At 39.7% G+C, this 20,043-nt stretch overlaps 1 protein-coding gene across 2 annotated transcripts in view; it reads right to left on the reverse strand.

Annotated features, from left to right (window-relative positions):
- Positions 1 to 12,172: 12,172 nt before the first annotated feature.
- PIP4P2 (phosphatidylinositol-4,5-bisphosphate 4-phosphatase 2) overlaps positions 12,173 to 20,043 on the reverse strand; it is a 57,112-nt gene continuing 49,241 nt past the window's right edge. For both annotated transcript variants that reach the window (XM_029064204.1, XM_029064202.1), the window contains exons 6-7: positions 15,448 to 15,538; positions 12,173 to 13,662 (exon numbers count right to left, since the gene is read on the reverse strand). In XM_029064204.1, the coding sequence (XP_028920037.1) occupies positions 13,502 to 13,662; positions 15,448 to 15,538 (252 nt within the window). In that variant the 3' untranslated portion in view covers positions 12,173 to 13,501. The remainder of the gene's footprint in view (positions 13,663 to 15,447; positions 15,539 to 20,043) is intronic.

Raw genomic sequence — 20,043 nt, forward strand, 5'->3', positions numbered from 1 at the left:
ACAAATACCATTTACTATTACCATAATTAATTTGTGTCTATAGTGTCTTCCTCTATTAAAGTACCTTTAGGGATGGAGCAGTGACTTTGGTAACCCTCCTCTGCACACATTCTGTAGTAAGAAAATTGATATTATTAGAGAGAAATAACATCAACCTGAAAATAAAATTTCAGAATTTTTTAATCACATTAAACTGAACTTTGACAGATTGTTGCTCGAATGTTCCTGATGGACTCCTTTCTTCTGAGTCCCATATTGAATACACAGTACATGGCGCATGATGCTTAACCAAAACAAACAAACAAAAAAACTGAAAAAAAAGAACAGAGTGCTAACAGAAATGAAAATATTGCAGTGCTGTGAGGTATACAACTTGCAATCTCTGATAGTTAATGCAATGTCATACTGAAGTCAGAGAGCCTAGAATAAGAATCAATTCTTTCAGACAAAAATGAACTAAAGACAATGATCATATCATTCTATCATAAACATCATTATAAATCAAGTAGTATAGTGAGATTTTACTTTGCAGTGTATATCTCTGTTTAAAAGGGCAAGAACATGAAGTCAATCTTACAGCTATAGCATCAAAAAATTGGTCATGAGAGCTTTTGTTTCCTATTATCAAGCTCTTTAAGCATAAAGCACAATGAAAACCTGCTAAATGGACTCATCCCATATTTTCCTTTTTTTTCTACACTAAGATATTAGGACAGTCCATTATTTGAAAAATCGAATGTTCAAACTTCAGGAGAAGCCACAGACGCATGCTTTCAATGAGTTTTAAACTAGGGAGTAAACAACGTCTATCATTTAAAGATTTAATCAGAGCAAAGTAAACTTCTGGTCACTGATTTGCAATGAGTTTCTTATGAACAACATTTAAGGTTCTGTATTGTCAGAATTTGTTTATAATCCATTTAATCCCCTCTTTTCTTTAATCCCATTTTGAATATCCTTACCTAAAATAAACTGTGGGTTCAATCTATTATTTGAATAAATAAAAAGTGCAATTTCTGTGAACTCTTATGAAAATGCATTTTAATTACACATAAAGGCATTTCAAAGTTATGTGTGAAAATCTGATCTTGCCGGAGGAGCCACATGACCTAAGGGAAAGAGTACGGGCCTGGGAGTCAGAGGACTGTGGTTCTAATTCTGGTTCTGACCCTTGTCTGCTGTATGATCTTGGGCAAGTCACTTAACTTCCCTATGCTTCAGTTTCCTCATCTGTTACATAGGGATTTAATCCTATTTCTTCCTACTTAAACTGTGAACTCCATGTAGACTGGGATTTTGTCCAACCTGATTATCTTGTATCAGCTCCAGTGCTTAATACAGTGCTTGGCCCTGTACAATAATAATAATTGTTCCTAATGCATGAAAAAATTATAGAGGTGCAAACACTTTTAGTTTAATTGTACATATATCTGTGTGGGTGTATATATATATATATATATAGTATGTATAACACCCACACAAATATTATGTACAATATATGCAAGGTAATCAAGTTGTACTATATACAAGGTAATCAAGTTGTCCCACGTGGGGTTCACAGTCTTCATCCTCATTTTACAGATGAGGTAACTGAGGCACAGAGAAGTTAGGTGACATAGCTGACAGAGTACAATACAACAGAGTGCTTCGCACATATTAAGCGCTTAACAAATCCCATCATTATTGAATTAGCACATATATTCCCTGCCTGTATGTGTATGTATATGTGATAATTTTAAATAGCATGCATTAAGTAAATGCTATATGCAGAGCACTATAAGTCCTTGGGAGAGTACAAACAAGTTAGAAGACACATGTTTGCCCTTTAGGAGCTTCAAATTAAGCAAGAAGTACAAACACAAATAAATTACAGGTAAGGGCATTAATAAGTGCTACAGGGGTGGAGATATTTTATGTACTTAGATGATAGTTGGGAAATGCATAATTTGGCAAGATTAGAGATTGCTGAGTGAAGGCCTCCTAGAAGAGCTGTGATTTCAAAAGGCCTTTGAAGATGGGCAGAGCTGTGGGTCAACTGGATATGAACAGGAAGGCAGTTCCACGCAGGGAGGAGGGTGGGAGCAAGAGTTCGGCAGTGGGAAAAGTGAGAATGAAACAGAGTAGGTTGACGTGCAAGCTCAGTTGTAATGGGAAGGAAGAGTGAATATGTAGGAGGGATAGGGCTAATCGAATGTTTTAAAGCCAATGGTTGGAGGTTTCTGGTTGATGCTGGAAGGAATGGACAACCCGTGGAGGTTTTTGATGATGGGCAAGGTGTACAGAATAATTTTAGGACAAATGATCTGGATGGTAGAGTGAATTATGGACTGGAGAGAAGAGAGAAAAGAGGCAAGATTATTAAGAAGGAATATGGGGTTATTTATTGAGTGCTCACTGTGTTCACAGCACTCTACTAAGAACTTGGAGGAAGGATACGGCAAGCTCCTGGACCAATGTAATAGCTGTTTAAATGCAAAGGAAGGGGCAGAGAGTCTGCAAATGTTGTAGAGGACGAACCAACAATATCTGGCAAAGGAATTGATATGGGGGCTAAAAAAGAGAGGGAAAAGTCAAAGAATATGCCAAGGTTTCGGCATGAGAGACTGGATGTTGGCGTCGTTGATATGAAAGTAAAGTTAGGTGGAGGAGAGGATTTTGGGGGGAAGATGAGGAATTCCGTTTAAGACATGTACAGCTTGAGGTGCAAGTGGTAAATCCCTGTACATCTTGTGAAGAAAGGAGCCTTTGCAAGATCGTACAAAAGGGGAAGTTTCAGGACTAAAGAGGTGGATTTGCAACATAAGTTCTGAGGTGCTAGTTGAAACCATGGGAGCAAATTATCTCCCCAGTGAAGCTTGCGTGAATTGTAAAGAGAAGGGGATCTAGAGCATCCTTAAGGTTCACTCACAGTTTGGAAGTGTGAGGCAGAGAAAGAGCCAGCGAAACAGGTGAAGACGGATCACCAGAGATAACAGGAGGAACAGGACTGTATGGTGTCAGAAAACTGTAGTTGGATCATGAATCCAGGAGAAGGCTCATGAATCTACACTAAGGCAGCTGAGAAATCAAAGAGGACTAAGATGGAGTAAAGTGTGTTAGCTATGGCTAGAAGGCAGTTACTGGTGATCTTGGAGAGAGCCATCTCTGTGGAGTGAAGGAAGTGGGAAACTGTTGTAGAGTTAAGTTAGAAAGGAGGAAGTGAGGCAGCATGCATATACACCCCAAAGAAGGAGTTTGAATAGGAATGGAAGGAGGGAGATGAGGCGATAGCTGCAGTAAGATTCAGATGTTTCAAGAACAGAGGAGACATGGGCATATTTGAAGTCAGAGAGGACGAGCCATCAGAAAGTGGGCTGATGAGGATGGTGAGCGGGGAGTGGTGCAAGTGATCTTAAGGGATCGGGTCAGAAGCACAGGTGGAGAGGACAGATTTAGAAATCAAACAATCAATCAATGGTATTTATGGAGTATTACTCAGTGTGGCATACTATATTAAGCAATTAGGAGAGTACAGTATAACGGAGTTGGTAGACATGCTCCCTGCCTACAGGGAACTTGGGAGGAGACAGGAAATTTCCTATGATGGAGAAGGATGAAAAAGCAGATGAGGAGCAAGGAGGGTGTTGAGATTTGGGGCACGGGTTGAGGGGGAGGGGGGATCAGTCCTGATTTTGTCAACAAAGCGGTTGGAAAAGGTATCAGACATGGAGAGATAAGGGAGGTGAGAGTCGCTGGGGGGTTTGTGAAGGAGATAAAGGTCTGAAACAGGCAGGGGCAATGGCATGGGGATTTATGAGGAAAGGAAAGTGATACTGAGTGGAAGAGAGGGCAGAGTTACAGCAAGTATGGATGAATCACTATGTGGAGGATATGTGCTCACTCCAATGAGTGAGCTAAACATTCATTCTATCAAACAGACTAGAAAGTTCTACCAGAGTAATGCATCTAACCTTTTATATACAGGACACTAGACAAGAAACCTTTTTCCACTTTTTTAGAAGATATAGAGTGGGATTGTCTAGTTTGCTCTAGGTTGGAAACTCATCTCTAGACCGTAAGCTCGTTGTGTTCAAGGAATATGCCGGCTAACTAGAATTGTACTCTCCCAAGGGCTTATAGTAAGTGCTCAATAAATACCATTGATTGATTGATGTCCCAGGTTGGTTTAAAATGGCTCAGTTTTGAGATGAGGTTTTTTTGTATAAAGGAAGAGAGTTGGTGAACTATAGTTTGGTTGCTTCAAGCATAAAGTACTGAGAGAAGAGAACAAGGCATAAGAGTGAAGAGAAGATGGGTATTTTGAAGTAAAAGGAATGTTACTGGGATTTTTATAAACAAGAGAAGGCAAATGGGAATGGTCAATTGGCAGCACTGACACCTGGATTTATTGAAGGATACATTAGAAGAGAAAGAGAGCCTTGTGAAGATAAATCAGGTCAGTTTTCTTCAAAAGTTTATTTAGCTTCCAAATGCTGATGGCATTCTAATAGGTGTTCTGGTCTATTGTAATAGAAACAGTGTTTACTTAGTTCATTACACAAAGGATTTGGGAAGCACTAAACAAGCAAATGACACATCCCTGTCCAGTAGGACGTTAAACTCTTACAGGTGAAATGATCACGAATTCAAAGTAGGGCTAGAGAGAAGGGGATGGATTTGGGCTGATAGCAGCACAGCTGCCTAATGGCAGATTGCATTTCAAGATTTTCCATTCAATCCTTTGGCTACACTCAGCTCCTGCTGCTCTGGCTTCATAGACTCTTCAAAATCTAGTTAGGCTTATAGTGGGATGAAGCTAAAGGGAAAGCTGGGATATAGGCACCTAAGAAGCAGTTCTATTGGCCAGAACTGAGACCAGTAAGATTGTGACTTCTGTGACTTCTGCTTTTACCGTGTGCTTCTAAGACCCTAATTCAGTGCTCTGAACACAGGCCCTCAATAAATGCAGGTGATAATAAAGAATAATATTAGTAATAATAATTGCGGTATTTAAGCACTTACTAGGCACCAAGCACATACTAAATTTTGGGGTAGATACAAGACAATCAGATTGCACACAGTACTTCACCCTCAAGGGGCCCACTATCTAAATTAGGATGGAGAACAGGTATTGAATCCCCGTTTTGAAGAAGAGGAAACTGAGGAACAGAGAAGGTAAATGATTCCCCCAAGGTCACAGAGCAGCGAGTGGCTCAGCCTGGATTAGAACTCATGTTTCCTGACTCCCAGGCCTGTGCTCTTTCCACTAGGTAACACCATTCCACACACAGCAAAAATACCCTATCTGAACATCCACTCCCCATTGCCTTTGCTTTGTTGAATGGAAACCACAAATTTGAGTGGAAAAGTCCCTTTTTTTGGAATGGTATTTGTTAAGCACTTACTAGGCACTGTTCTAAGCACTGGGATAGATTAAAGATAACAGGGGTGGGACACAGTCCCTGTCCAACATAGGGCTCACAGTCTTAATCATTTTCCAGATGAGGTAACAGGCACAGAGAAGTTAAGTGACTTGCCCAAGGTCATACAGCAGACAAGGAGCAGAGCCGGCTTTAGAACTCAGGTCCTCCGACTCCCAGGCCTGTGCTTTTTCCACTAGACCACACTGCTTCTCTTCCTTGTTACATATCCCTTGTTAACTGGATATGAGTTAGCTATTACTAAAATAAGACATAAATCAGAATTTGTGATTTTTTTCCCCCAATATTCTGACTGGTTTTCTTCAAGTCTAAAATCTGCATACTGATGTAGGATTTCCTGAAAAAAAAAATTTGGAATGGAATACCACTTTTTAAGAAATAATAAAAAATATCTAATGACAATAGACATGTATATGTTCATTAAATTAGCTTTAGATATAGGTAATTGTTTCTCTAGAATTCATGAAAGTTTACCTTCTTTTTACTTAGAAAAATGGCATGTTGCGTGAAGTATGTTTCATTGATCTTGTAGGATCAGAACAGATAGCTGACTGCATATGATCCTTAGAAGAGGCTTAGAGAATAGCAATGCTAAGCAATGCTCTTTGTGTTTTTCCTCATATTTAAAGATAATACCAAAAATAATATTGTAATCCATGAATGATGTGGCTCAAAGACATCGAGGAGCAGGAGTTCTTCTCACTCTGCTCATGTGTGAAGATTATCCATGGCACAAAAAGCTTTTAGCTTGGTTTAAATCTTGATTCATTATGACACCACATCCTTGGGTGCCAGCTTCCTACAAGACATGCTTTCTCAATCATTTTTCTAGATGCCTAAATATATCAATACATTTTCCATACTACTTTCTTAACCTAAAGATTCATGCAGTTACAAGATTGTATAAACATTGAAACTTTTGAGTTTTTAACTTGAAAAATATAAAATGTATGAGACTAAAAAGAAACAGATCTCTTCAAATTCTGTTTATATTCTTTAAGCATTTATAAATGTGGCTGATAGTTTTTGAGACCATCTTGTAAGTAAAACCTGGTACAAATCAGCTGTAGTGCCTGATATGCAGTAACAGCTTCTAAATATTCTGTCTGCCGTGTCTTAATATTTACAAGGGCCAAAACGTTTTAGATGCGCTTTGGAAAATTTGTAAATCAGTTTTTGAAAATTAATTCAGCAGCTTTATAATTTAAAGTATCCAAATCCTTAGAAAAAAAAAACCCTCATCAATTCCCAACTCATAAATTCATTTCTTTTCTTCACTCCTATATTGCATGCTTTACTAGAGATAAGACTATCAGACCTTGAGCCTTCAGTGAAAATTTCCTCTGTCTACAGGAGGTTCATGAGTGAACAGCAGGGGGCATAGAGGCACTAGTAAATCCTAGTAATTAAGAATGCAGTATTAAAAAAATTCAATAAAGCAATTGATAGGTAAAAACTCTTAGGATAGTTAAGTACAAACTGAATCTACACTCAGTACATGTTCTGTACATATTCAGTAACTGCTCTGGTCCTAATTTGATGTATGACAGTTTTAATCTGAAAATGGGAATATTTTCAGTTGCTAAGAGATCTTATTCTAAAATTTCTTTATGAGCTTGATTCATTTAAATGTCAACCACGCTATTTGCTGACATGGCAAATTTGCAGTGCCCAGGGGGCTTCCATATCCACCGTTATCCAAAAATGTCTCAAACAGTACCCAAGTTCTACCTTCCTGCTTGCAATCTCTCTCCCTTGGAAGACCCAGACCTACCTCTTTCTGCTTGTCCTCAGGCCATTAAAGTCAAAACCTGTAGATTCTTATTTAATGATGTTAGATGCTAGAGGCAACTTGATGCTAGAGCATATTCAGTTTCCTTATAAAACAATAATAATTTACCACTTCCTACTCTCCTGTTGCTCTGGCAGGCCCTCTCATCCATACATCCTGGATCTTCTTCTGTCTCCTCCATTTCCAGCAAAGTGACAAAGTCACCACGTTTTAGGTTTGCAATCCCTGTCTGGCTTGACTGTGCCTTACGGGGTCACGAACGGTCATCACCAATGAATTCAAAAGTAGTCCTGCACTTAGATAGCCTCTGTCATATATGGCTTCAATTGCATATTCCTCAAATACAGTCCTTCCCTATACTTACTATGGGCCATCCGCTCTCTCTCCCACTCAAGGGCACCTCTATGTGGATGTTACCTCACTACTCCCCCTACCTCTTTCCTTCTCTTCTATCACTCACCTCCTGCCTCCAGGGCATCTCTTTATGGCTAATAATAATACTAACGTTGGTATTTGTTAAGCGCTTACTATGTGCCGAGCACTGTTCTAAGCGCTGGGGTAGATACAGGGTAATCAGGTTGTCCCACGTGAGGCTCACAGATTTTACATTTTACCCCATTTTACAGATGAGGTAACTGAGGCACAGAGAAGTGAAGTGACTTGCCCACAGCTGACAAGTGGCAGAGCCAGGATTCAAACTCATCACCTCTGACTCCCAAGTCCGGGCTCTTTCCACTGAGCCACGCTGCTTCTGGATGTCCTGTTGACAACTCAAGTTCAACATATCCAAAACTGAACTCTTCATCTTCTCTCCCAAATCCTCTCCTCCTCCTAATTTTCCCATCTCAACTGACAAAACCACAATCCCCCCTCTCTCAAGCCCATACTTCGGTATCATCCCAGACTCCTCTCGCTCAAAGTCCATATTCAGTTAGATATAGACTGTGAGTTCTATCTTCACAGCTTCTCCAGAATATTCCTCTTCCTATCCATCCATATTGCTGCCACGCTGGCCCAAACACTTGTCATACACTGACTCAACCACTGTACCTGCCTCCTCACTGTGTCTCTCCCCTCTCCAGTCCATACTTTATTCTATTCCCTGGATCATTTTTCTAAGAACCACTTAATCGCCATCTCCCCACTCCTCATCCATTCCTCTCCACACTAAACAGAAACTCTTCCCCATACTCTTCTCTCTCTTCCCCATACTTATTCTTGTTCCCCATTCACCACACTCCAGCTCACAGGCTTCACCTTTCCCAAGGCAACTTTGCCTCATTCCCATCTCTAATGCCACACACTTCCTTAGGCCTGGAGCTCCCTCCTCCTTTACATCTGACAGACCACTATCTCATCTTAAGATTCCATAATAATAACAACAATAGCAACAACAATAAAAGTAATATAAGTGCCATTTCTTAAGTGCTTACTAGGTTCCAAGGACTAAACATTTGGGTAGACACAATGCAATCAGATCAGACACAGTCCCGGACCCACATAGGGCTCACAGTCTAAAAGGTGAGAGAGAACAGATATTTATTCCCCATTTTATAAATGAGGAAAGAGAAATGTGACCTGCCCAAGGACACAGAGCAGGCAAAGCTCTTCTGAAACTGCATCTTCCTCTTCATTAATTAATCTCATCTCTCCATTGTATATCCCTCCCTCTTTTACCACTTCAGCACATTTGTGTCATGTAAACACATAGATATTCACCCATCCCTCCCTAGAACTTATTTTCATATACTTCAACTCTGTTGCTTTCCCCTACCTGTAATTTATTTTAGTACCAAAAGCTAGCTTGTAAATTTCTTGAGGGCAGAGATCATATTTACTAACTCCGTTGTACTCTCTCATGAAGTGCTTAGTATAATGCTCTTGACAGAGTAAGTGCTCAATAAATACCATTAGCTGATTGATCTACTCTCCCAACTCCTTAGTACGGCGGTCTGCACACAGTAATCCCTCAATAAATATAATTGACTGAATGAGCTAAATGGCCCATTGCTACTTTAGTGCCAAAGTCAGAGCTCCTTAACTCTTCTTCAGAATCATCTCCTGCAACCCGTTTCTGAATCCCTCCACTATGGATGCCATTTTCTCCCTTGTCACAAAAAAAACCTTTAAAGGATTTTCAACTTCTCACCCTCCATTTTTCCTGTATAAAAATGATCACTTCTTCATGACTTCTCAATTCAGATCTCTCCTCCTCACTAAACTCAACTTGATCAACTTCAACTTAATAAGTGCAACTTCTTATTCATTGGCCTTTCTGCCACTGGTACTGCTCTGCTGCCATTATTTCTATATTTTGTGACCCAAAATATCAATTTTCCTATGGTTTAGATGACATCACTCCTTTCCTTAAAACTTGAAGTCATTCCCTTCATGTTTCCTGTCAAGAAAATGCTCCTGATCCTCGGCTTTAGGACAATTAAGCTACTCTGGAGTATTTATTTTCTGTGGCCTCTACTCATGTCTGTTCACTCTGCGAGACCAACAACTACCCCACCAATTTTCTTCCCATTTAATAACAGTGCCATTACTGTGCCACCATTATCCAAAAATATCTCAAATAATACCTAAGTTCTACCTACCTGCTTGTAACACCTCTCCCTTGGAAGACCCAGACCTACCTCTTTCTGCTTCTCCTCAGGCCAGTAAAGTCAAAGCCCATATATTCTTATTTAATGATGTTAGATGTTAGAAGCAACTTGATGCTACAGATTCAATTTACTTAGAAAAAAATAATAATTCTTCTACCGCTCTGTGTCACTTAGCACACACATTCCAGCGCACTCCTTACCAAGTTCACCAATATTACCTCAGTGGAGCTGACCTGGCTTAAGTGATGGAAGTATGACCTACTTGTGACCTAAGGTGAAAATAAATACTTCCAAAAAAGATACAATTCAGCCTTATGCAAAAAGCATTTACGATTTTGGCATCAAACACTTCATTTGAAAGGGAGAGAACACATTTGAAATGCAAGCAGTTGTTGGGTACCTCTTTCCAAACTAACTCTATAAAGCATACTTTCATGAGGACTTCCCAGACTCAAGTGCTGGCTTTGAAACCAGTATTTGTCTACTCATCACATAAAATATACCGTATGTATGGGTCATAATTCATTTTATTGGGCTTGATCCCTGAGCTTTTGCTTCCAAGTTTGCCCAACAGTTTCCTTTCAGTTTTGTCCTTTGTTTGGTCTTCTTGGTGGGTGTGTCCAAATTTCTATTTAAAATTTAGAATTCCCAGAAGGAAGGGACATTTCCTATTGGAATCGATGTGTATATTGCCCCGTTAGCGCTCCGTGCACTTAGGTGTTTAAAATGTATCTGTTAATTATAAGGTTCCCAGTCTGAGGCAGATTTGACAGACATTTGTTTCAAATTGAAGCATCCAGATGGACAGGTGGCTGGGTGCTACAGTAATACTGCATTACAGTAATAATGAAAAATGATGTACCCTACCTGCAGAAAGTTTACATTCTAAAATAGATAGCATCAAAAGCAAATACAAGGTAAAGGATTCTGTTAAACACACACCACCAAAAGCAATTTTTTTTGTGTGATTCTGGTGATTTGGTGATACCTCTTGGGCAGAAAGCCTTAAAACAAAGGTAAAGGAGGAGACGAGGAAAGAAAGGGAAGAGGACAGAGTGGAGGAAAAGGAATAAGAAAGGGAGCCAATGGGCAGGAATATTCTCCATGAGTATTCATTGTGTACCATGTGTTCCTGGGGAAGGCATACCAGCCAATTAGCTCATTCTATCACCATTTCTTCTCAGCAGCTGCTCCAAACCAAGCGCCCTTCTCTCCAAAGTTCCTAGTTTCCTAAGTTCCAGTGCTAACAGTCCAGAGAAGATGAGGGGAATTTCCCTAATGGTAGAGGGAAGGCTTGTAGTTGACTGGGTCCCTGATATCAAATGACATTTTGTCAAAGACCAAGAATGATGGGTAACGTTTCTGGCAGAGGAGACTTTCCCACCTACCCTAAGCTCTCTTTCAACACACTGTCCCCATCCAGTGAAGAAGTAGCAGTCAAAGCTGGTAATCCTCCATATTAATCAAGTCTTTGGTTGTCTGTGGTCAACTCAGGTAATTGAAGCTCTCCTGAAAAGGTTTCTGTAAGGGAGAAGGAAAAACTGTGGAAAAAAAAGGAGAGCAAATCAAGATAAGATTTGCTTTTATATTTATCCCCCCACCTTTTTTTTTTAAAGGACTTTGAAAAATTCACACAAACTAAGGAAAGTAGGTTGCCAGAGTCCCAAATACCTTTGCTCTTGGGGCATAGAGACCACACAGCCAGATGAAATTCACAGGCAATACAAAACCTCATTTTAAACCAATGATGTCAACCTCCTCTCTGAAAAATGAAAGACTCCAAATTGCTCATCTTGAGTTTTACCTCTCTTTCCTTCTCCCAGAGGGGCTAATATGATAAGAAAACATCCAGTAGAAAGGGAAAAAAGGGAAAGCCAATGACTACAATAATCTGGAAATTGAAAAATGAGCTTGTATTTCATAACTATTTACCAACTCCTTTTCAGTTTGACTCAGGTATTAAAGGTGCTGAAAAAAAAATCATCATTATTAGTTATTTTTAGTGAACATCTTTGTGCATAACACTATACTAGGCGCTTGGGAAATATATAGAAGCAGTTTAAGACAAGATCTTGCCCTAGAGGAGTTTACAATTTAATGGAAAATTATACAGGATGTCTAGACATTTCTGTGTTTCCTGGAAGAATGTGTATTTAAGATGCAACAGTTTTCTTACTCCACCTCCCTCCTTTCCCACACCCTCCCAAAATATTAGGGAGATTATTATCATCTTTTTTCTTAGCCCATTTCTACTGATGGGACATCTTCAAAAGAAGATGGCAAGTGAGAATAATAGGAGAAAGTATTTCTTCTTTCAAAATATTATTCATTACATAGGAGAGAAACAGGGCCATTTTTGAATAATGATTTTTATTATTTGATTTTTAAAAGATACACTGTAATCCTGAGCTACTGCATCTATACACATATCATCAAAGACTATCATTGCCACTTTGAGGTTTAGATTCTTGTACTCTAAATCCTCATATGAATGTCAGCCTAACGTAGTCAGGAATAAAGATAATCTAAAATATTGTAGTAGTTTCTGACAGCCATATTTACCTAATATGGCCCCAATTTCTAAAGAGGTCAGGACATTTTTTTTTAATTTAGCAAAAACCTAAAGACGGACAGCACAAGATCTGGTCCCATAATCCTTGTGAATTTGTAGAAAACTAAATTGCTTTTTGTTTCTGACTCCAGTCTCTTGAATAAATGGTATGTTAACTTGACCAGCTGTATTTTGGCATAATGATAAAAGTATCTAGGTACACTATTACTTTAGCTGTTGTAAAATATCTCACTCCCTTTGCAAATGAGCACTGCAGAACTTCCCCAGTAGGGAACCTTTGCCATGATCAAATATCAAGAAATAGTCTATTGTAATCCTAGCTTCCTAGGTAGAGTTAAATATTACAAACATCTCGTATGAAGCATTTCCCCTAGGCATTGTAGAGGACATTATACAAATGACTAGAATTAAGGCTCTTCGATCTAAACCAGGTCTTTCAATACTGGTCAAAAAAAAAATGAATTCCTAGAATCACATGGATATCCATTTGTTGGCAGATCAATTTTTTCATTATTCTATTGTTTTTAAGATACTAACAAAGTATTGTTCTTTCTCCCTGAAAAACCTGGAATCATGTAAGATTTACAATTGTTTTTTTTTCTTTAGCAATAGTGTACAGTCTTTGAGGGTACAACCAAATGCCATTCCTGAACAAGGTCAGTAGGACTTTAGGTAAAAGTTACAATAAGCATATGAAGCAAAATGCTTATTGCTTAAAATTTTAAAGCAAGCCACTTTGATACTGTTCTAATTCAAATTTAAGTACAAATGAGAAGCCATTGTAGAAACACTCGTGGGCATCTTTGCTTTTACAAATACCAACAGATTGAGTAATGGCATATGTTGCTCTTTAAAATGGACAATAGATGAAATATATGGAGGTGAGAAATTTAAGAGTACCCTTTAAGACAAAGAACATGTAAACATAGCTTTATTCAGAAATTGGACATCTAGCAGCAAAATAAATTATTTGCAGACTTTGCAGTGCAAAGAACATCTGTCCTTAAAAGACCACCCAGTCTTGAAACTATTTGTAACAGACACTGACAAAAAGAGCTTTAAGATATCCAGAGTGTTTATCCTGAACTGCTAAAGATCTCACCTGTAACTATTTACCATAAAGTTTTATGCAAAACTGTGTTCTGGATAACTGACTTTTATGGCTCCCCAGTAACAAGCACGGATAAGGCAGATCAAGCCTAAGAGATAGGCAATTGCCCAAGATACATAAGTTGCATGAAACCGTCTGGCAAAATCTTGCGTTCCAACCTAAAAAAAAAAAGAAAAACAAAATCTCAATATATTTGAGGAAATACTTTTGTGTTTAGAAAACTGTGCTTCACTTTGAAAATTACATTCACTCACAAACACGATTTTCCTCACTCTAAAAATTGAAGCAGCAGAATCCCTCCTAAAATATAATGAAGTTGGATGCTGGCTAACCGCCTTCAAACAAACTGTTGTCAAGCCTTAAGTACTGTGAAAATTATTCTGAAAGACTAGCCTTGGGCAGTCATTAACCATTTTCCTCAGAAACAGGAGAGGTTGATTTCCAGCAAGGAACAATTTCTCAGGCAGAAGGAGTTAGGGTGGTGAAGCACGAGATGCCATCCGACAGCTATGGAGTGAGGCTCGAAGGCAGTCTTAAGGGAATTCTGGCTGCAGAGATTCCACTTTGCTGCAGTTCTGCCACTGCTGGTCTAATTTTCACCTAAGATGCTCAGCTGTGGGTCCTTCCCAGTGAGACCGCATTATTGCAGGAATGGTCCCCCTTTGGAGATAATACTACTGGTGATAGAACTTATCCATGGCTGTGAGTGGGGCTGAAAAGGCTAATCTCCGTCAGGGTCCCCACCGCACCAGGCCCTCACAAATACTACCCCGTTTTGCCTGATGGATTTTCATTTTTGCCTCAATCTTCATAATCCTCCAAAAGGCAGAGGAAGAACATGTATAATAGAGTATGTGGAGAATATAATGTAATGGCACACAGTAGTGTCCCAGTAGCATATATTTTTGGGTAAACTAACCACTCTGCTCAAATGTGACTCCCATTCACCTTTGGAGATTTTTTTTTTTTTTAAGAATTAGGGTAGTGCAGCAGATGCCAAGAGGAGGGTAAAGAGGAGAAGGAGGAGATGTGAGAGGCTGATGGAAATTTCATCCCTGATCCTCTTAATTATTAACTATGGCATTTGTTAGGTGCTTACTATGGGTCAAACTCTGTTCTAAGCATTGGACCAGGCACAAGATAATCATTCCCCTCCCACAATGGGCTCACTAAGTACCTTATTTCTTCTTTAAAATTTTCTTGCCAGAGAGTAAACAGAAACCAGGTGAGAGATAGAGGGAAATAACAACTTGGTGGTCAAGGTATCCACTCTCCCCAGCTGGCTTCTGTCACCCGTAGTTCCCTCAAAACAGGTGAAAACAGAGGACCTGGTAGCGGTGGGCTATAAACAACTGGCCCTTCTGTCCCAAGGCTAAAGGAGTCCCTCTTTGCCTTTCTTTCAGAGCAAGGTAGGGAGGAGGAGGCATGGGATTATGAATCCCCAAAACAAAAGCAGTTCCTTTTACATGGTCCAGCAGCTATGCAAGCTAATGGTTTTTGCCAGAATGGCTATTAGCTGCACAATAACATTTTGTAGAATGTACATAGAAAGTGAGGAGCAGTGTGGCCCAGTGGAAAGGGCATGAGCGTAAGAGGAACTAAATTTTAATTCTGATTCTGCCATTTGCCGGCTGCGTGACCTTGCAAGTCACTCAAAAAAATCTGTGATATCATTATTCCTACTTAACATCTCTAAGCCTCAGTTTCCTCATCTGTAAAATGGGAATATGACTGTTCTCCCTTTTACTTAGATTGAGCCCCATGTAGGACAGGGACAGTGTCCAACCTGATTAACTTCTTATCGGCCCCATCACTTAGAACACTGCTTGACACATAGTAAGGGCTTAACAAATACCATAGCAACAACTGCAATGGCTTAGATTTCACTCAGTGGTAAAGTCAGAAATGCTATAAAATCATTCCACCATTCAAACCTTACTCACCGTCAACCCAACCGCAACGAAAATACATATCATTCCGATGGTAATGTACGCACAGCAACGTCTTCGAGGCAGTGCACTCCCCACAGACGAACTACATGTGTGAAAACAAACACAAACATGAACAGTTACACTTATTTCAACTATGTACAGTCTCTCTCAACTATGTACAGTTTTCTCCCTTTATTCAAATTCACTGACAAGGTTATGTGAAGAAAAAGATGTACAGGTGTTCAAATGAATTGAATACAGATGTCTGAGCTGGTGATATTTCTCACTCCACAGCCATTTTTCATAGGAAGATATACAAGATAATTTAGTGCTTGATGTATTCAGAGAATCATCTAGTGGAAAAAAAAAACAACCTCGAGAAATCATCTGGTCCAGCCGGTCTGCCCCGAAGCAAGAGAACAGCTAAACCAGTGGCCAGTCCCACTCTTCCCAAAACAGATTTCATGAAAATTTCCCAAAAGGTAACACCAAGAAAGTCAAAGTCTTTTGTCTTCTTATCCATTGAGACCCTGAACCCAAGAACCCTGCTGACATATGCATGGCTGCATAAAGATTTTATTCTAATCACCAGGCACACTGAAGCAAGATTTTAAATGTCATAACAGAGTCATCTCACACCGCATGCTCAGTCTATCCACTGCTTTAAGTTTTAGAGATCAAATTTCAGCTGAATTTGCAGCCAAGACAATCAGGAGACATTCTACACTAGAATTCATTAAATTTTAGTAGCATAAGGATTTCGATTATTATCTAATAGAGGGCTTTGAAAAATAAAGTGCATATAAAATGTCAGCCTGGGAGTCCTGGGAGCAGAAAGGCATGCGACTCTGTTCTGTTTATCAACAGACATATTATCAATGTTCGAAGCTTATTTCTACGTTCAATGGTAATTAAATAATAATCTGAAAGTGGTTAAAAAAAGGAGGTTGACCTTGATCACTGGAAATCTAAGTCGTGGTTATACCACTAAGGTCACAACACAGCCAGAATTGTCATGAGGTTTTTGAATAGCACAGACAGCTAGCGGGATGGCTAAAAGGGGCTCCTATTTCATTGGGAGATAGAGAGAAATTAAGGGGAGAAAAAAAATGTACTGCACTAAGATCTTGGGCCTATGGCCTCCTATTGCTGCGAACTATATCCGTGATAAGAGTTGTTAGGAAGAGTTACGTTATAGTATATTTGGCTTGACTAAATCAGGTTCACGTGCACCACTATTTCTTCTCTTATCACATTGTGCTCTATCTAGAAAAAAGCATATTTGTCGGAAGAATGGCCATCCAATTCCTTAACACTGTTCACCCCAAAATGCATAGTGAAAACACCCGCTATTGTAAAACTGTGTGTTCTGCAATAAAATACCTCTGTGGCCATGAAGAACAAATGCCCTTCTCCAACTCCTAAGATTACCACTAGGAGGTAACGCATTCATTCATTCAATCATATTTATTGAGCGCTTACTGTGTGTAGAGCACTCAACTAAACTTTGGGCGAGTACACATTCAGTGGCCAAATTAGCTTGCAATCTAGAGGGGGGTGAAAGGATAAAACCCTGATCACTGTTGTACACAGGGGATGTGGATTGTACTATCCCAAGCACTTAGTTCAGTGTTCTGCACAGAGTAAGTGCTCAATAAATACAGTTGAACAATTTTTGATAAGGAACATGACCTAGTGGATAGAGCACAGGATTAGGAGTCAGAAGGACTGGGTTCTAATCCCAGCTCTGCCACTTGTCCGCTGTGTGACCTTGGGCAAGTTACTTCTCTTCATTGTGCCTCAGTTCCCTCATCTGTAAAATGGGGATTAAGACTGTGAGCCCCATGTAAGACAGGGACTGTGTCCAGCCTGATTAGCTTGTATCTACCCCAGTGCTTAGAACAGTGCTTGACACAGAGTAAGCGCTTAAATACCATTATCATTATCATCATCTTTCAGGTAATTCCTCTTCAATCTAAAAAAGAATATCACATTGTAAGCCACGTCAGGTGACACATAGAGGCTTCAGGTCCAACGTAAGTCTAACTCTTAAGGTTGAGGGTCCTATACAGTTTTGAAGATTAAGGCGGCAAGATTTTTCAAATTAAAATTGAGCCTGGCCTAAGGATCAAGAGAATCCTGTCCCCACTGCTATCCCCACTGCTATCCCCACTGTATTTGATATATATTGCACTTCATAACTCAGGCTTCTTTTAAATCAGAAAAAAGTGGGAAAAATACTATGATCCTTAGCTGTGTAAATGAAATTGCCAAAAAAGAACAAATTTTAGGAATAATGTAACTAACAATTCAAATAAATCATGTTCTTTTTCTTCTAGAAATCATAAACCTTCAATTATGTAATATCAACAAATGGCCATGACGAGATTCAAGGATGAGACTTAAATTTAACAATTATTTCTATATTTCCCTTCATCAACTGAGTTTTTACTGAATTCTGAAATTCTCTGCAGGTATTATAGAGATTTTACAAAACATGGGGGACATGCCAGAAGAAAGGAACTTTTAGCTGAGAAATTCAACTTTGCCAGGACTTTCCTCATTTGCACACACAAGCGATTATGTTTTTCATTTCTGAAACAAATTAACTTATAACAGCAAAGGGAAAACAATCATGAGACACCACTCACTTCCTAGCATAAATCAATCAAAAACCCAGCAAGCTATCACGTGTAGCATGTGACTAGAATTCCCTAAACATTCCTCATGCTTCTTGGAATGTTGTCAAGTGTTTTAAGCTTCTTCATTCCATCTGTACTTCTCTGCAAGGCTCCAGAAGTTCTCAGAGCAAGGTACAGTTCCTCAACCTAGTACCCAGACCATTAATAACAACTACTCAAGCATTATCTGGTGGCTCAGGGATTATAAGTCATTGTCAACAGAAACTGATAAGATATTCATCTTCAAAAACAACAAAAAAATTCTGCTCCAGAAGCATTCTATTATTAAAAGGCAATATTTTTCGGATGTGTTTGACTAAAAATTACTTTAAAATTTTACAATTTTCTTCAATTGAGTTATCATATTATAATGAAAAATCAAGTTGGAATAGTGGATAGAGTATGGACCTGTCAGAAGGTCATGGGTTCTAATCCCAGCTCTGTCACTTGTCTGCAGTGTGACCTTGAGCAAGTCATTTCACTTCTCTGTAACTCAGTTACCTCATCTGTAAAATGGGGATTGAGACTGTGAGCTCCATGAAGGACAGGGACTGTGTCCAACTTCATGAACTTGTATCTACCCCTATGCTGAGTACAGTGCCTGGCACATAGAAAACACTTAAATGCCACAATTATTATTAATTATCAAGTTAATCATTCATCCCAGCACCAAAGCAGCCCCTGGAGTTCTGCTTGATTCCGTCCTCTGGCAACAGGAGAATGGGACCCCAGTTTCTTCGGGTTTGTATGTGTTGGAAAGAGCTAGAAAGTGACTTTATCCCCACAACCTCACATCCTCCTCCATCCTCTCCATTCCAACCCTTACAAACCTTAAGAATCTGGGCTTCTCAAGCCAATTTCTGCCACTATTCAGGATGAAGTCTCCTGGGGATTTGTGTTTCGTGTAACAATCTATTTTATGGGGTCTTTCAATCCCCTGATGTCAGTCCAGATATTCTGAATCATGACCGCAAGAGCACAACAATTGATGTTTTGCTACTTCTAAATCTTTCCTCCTCGTTAATAAAACAATGAGATATGTTAATAGGGCCGAGTTACCCTTGAACATCTTCAAAAAGCTTACAGAAAATCCTCCAGTGACTCCTAAGTGAGTGATGGATGAGTGAATGAGACTAGGCAATGTGCACGCAGCGGAATGTATTTGTGGGAAATTTTGTGTGGGTCTGTGAAGAATGTCAGTGGCGGTTACTGTTTGTGTATCCATTGGAGAAGGGAGCAGTCAAGAAGGGGAGGAGGAAACAGAGGAAAAGAGAAGGGATGAGAACGTGACTCCTCCTCCTCTTCTTTTTCAGCTTCAGTTACTGCTGATCCCACTGTTACTTTTTACAGAGTCTGGCTGCCCAACTGCAGCAGCTACACCTGGGCTGGGCAGAGGTGACAGGCTTTGGTAGCCATGAAGAGTGGGTAGCATATGGTGGTGGGAAAGAAAGACCAGCAGCATCCCTGTTCTTGTCCACAGAGTTTCTACGGTGGTCAGAAGCTATTTTCAGCCAAGTCAGAAAATCCAATCAACTGTCCAGAAAGCTTAGTTCCACTGCAAGACTGATTATAATAATAATAATTAGGGTATTTGTTAAGCACGTCCTGTGTGCCAGGCACCGTACTAAGCGCTGGTGTGGATACGAGCTAATCAGGTTAGCTCCTTGTCCCACGTGGGGCTCGCAGTCTCGAACCCCATTTTACACATGAGGTACTGAGGCACCGAGAAGTAAAGTGAGTTGCCCAAGGTCACACAGCAGACAAGTGGCAGAGCTGGGACTGGAACCCCACGACCTTCTTACTCTCAGGCCTCTGTTCTATCCACTACGTCATGCATGAGATACTGTTGGGAAAGACGGTAGAGTTGAATAAGTAGAAGGGAGGGACTGGAGAGGAGTATAAGAGATATTAGGAAGATCACCCCTGA

Source organism: Ornithorhynchus anatinus, chromosome 4 (assembly GCF_004115215.2).
Source record: "Ornithorhynchus anatinus isolate Pmale09 chromosome 4, mOrnAna1.pri.v4, whole genome shotgun sequence".
Lineage (NCBI taxonomy): Eukaryota > Metazoa > Chordata > Mammalia > Monotremata > Ornithorhynchidae > Ornithorhynchus > Ornithorhynchus anatinus.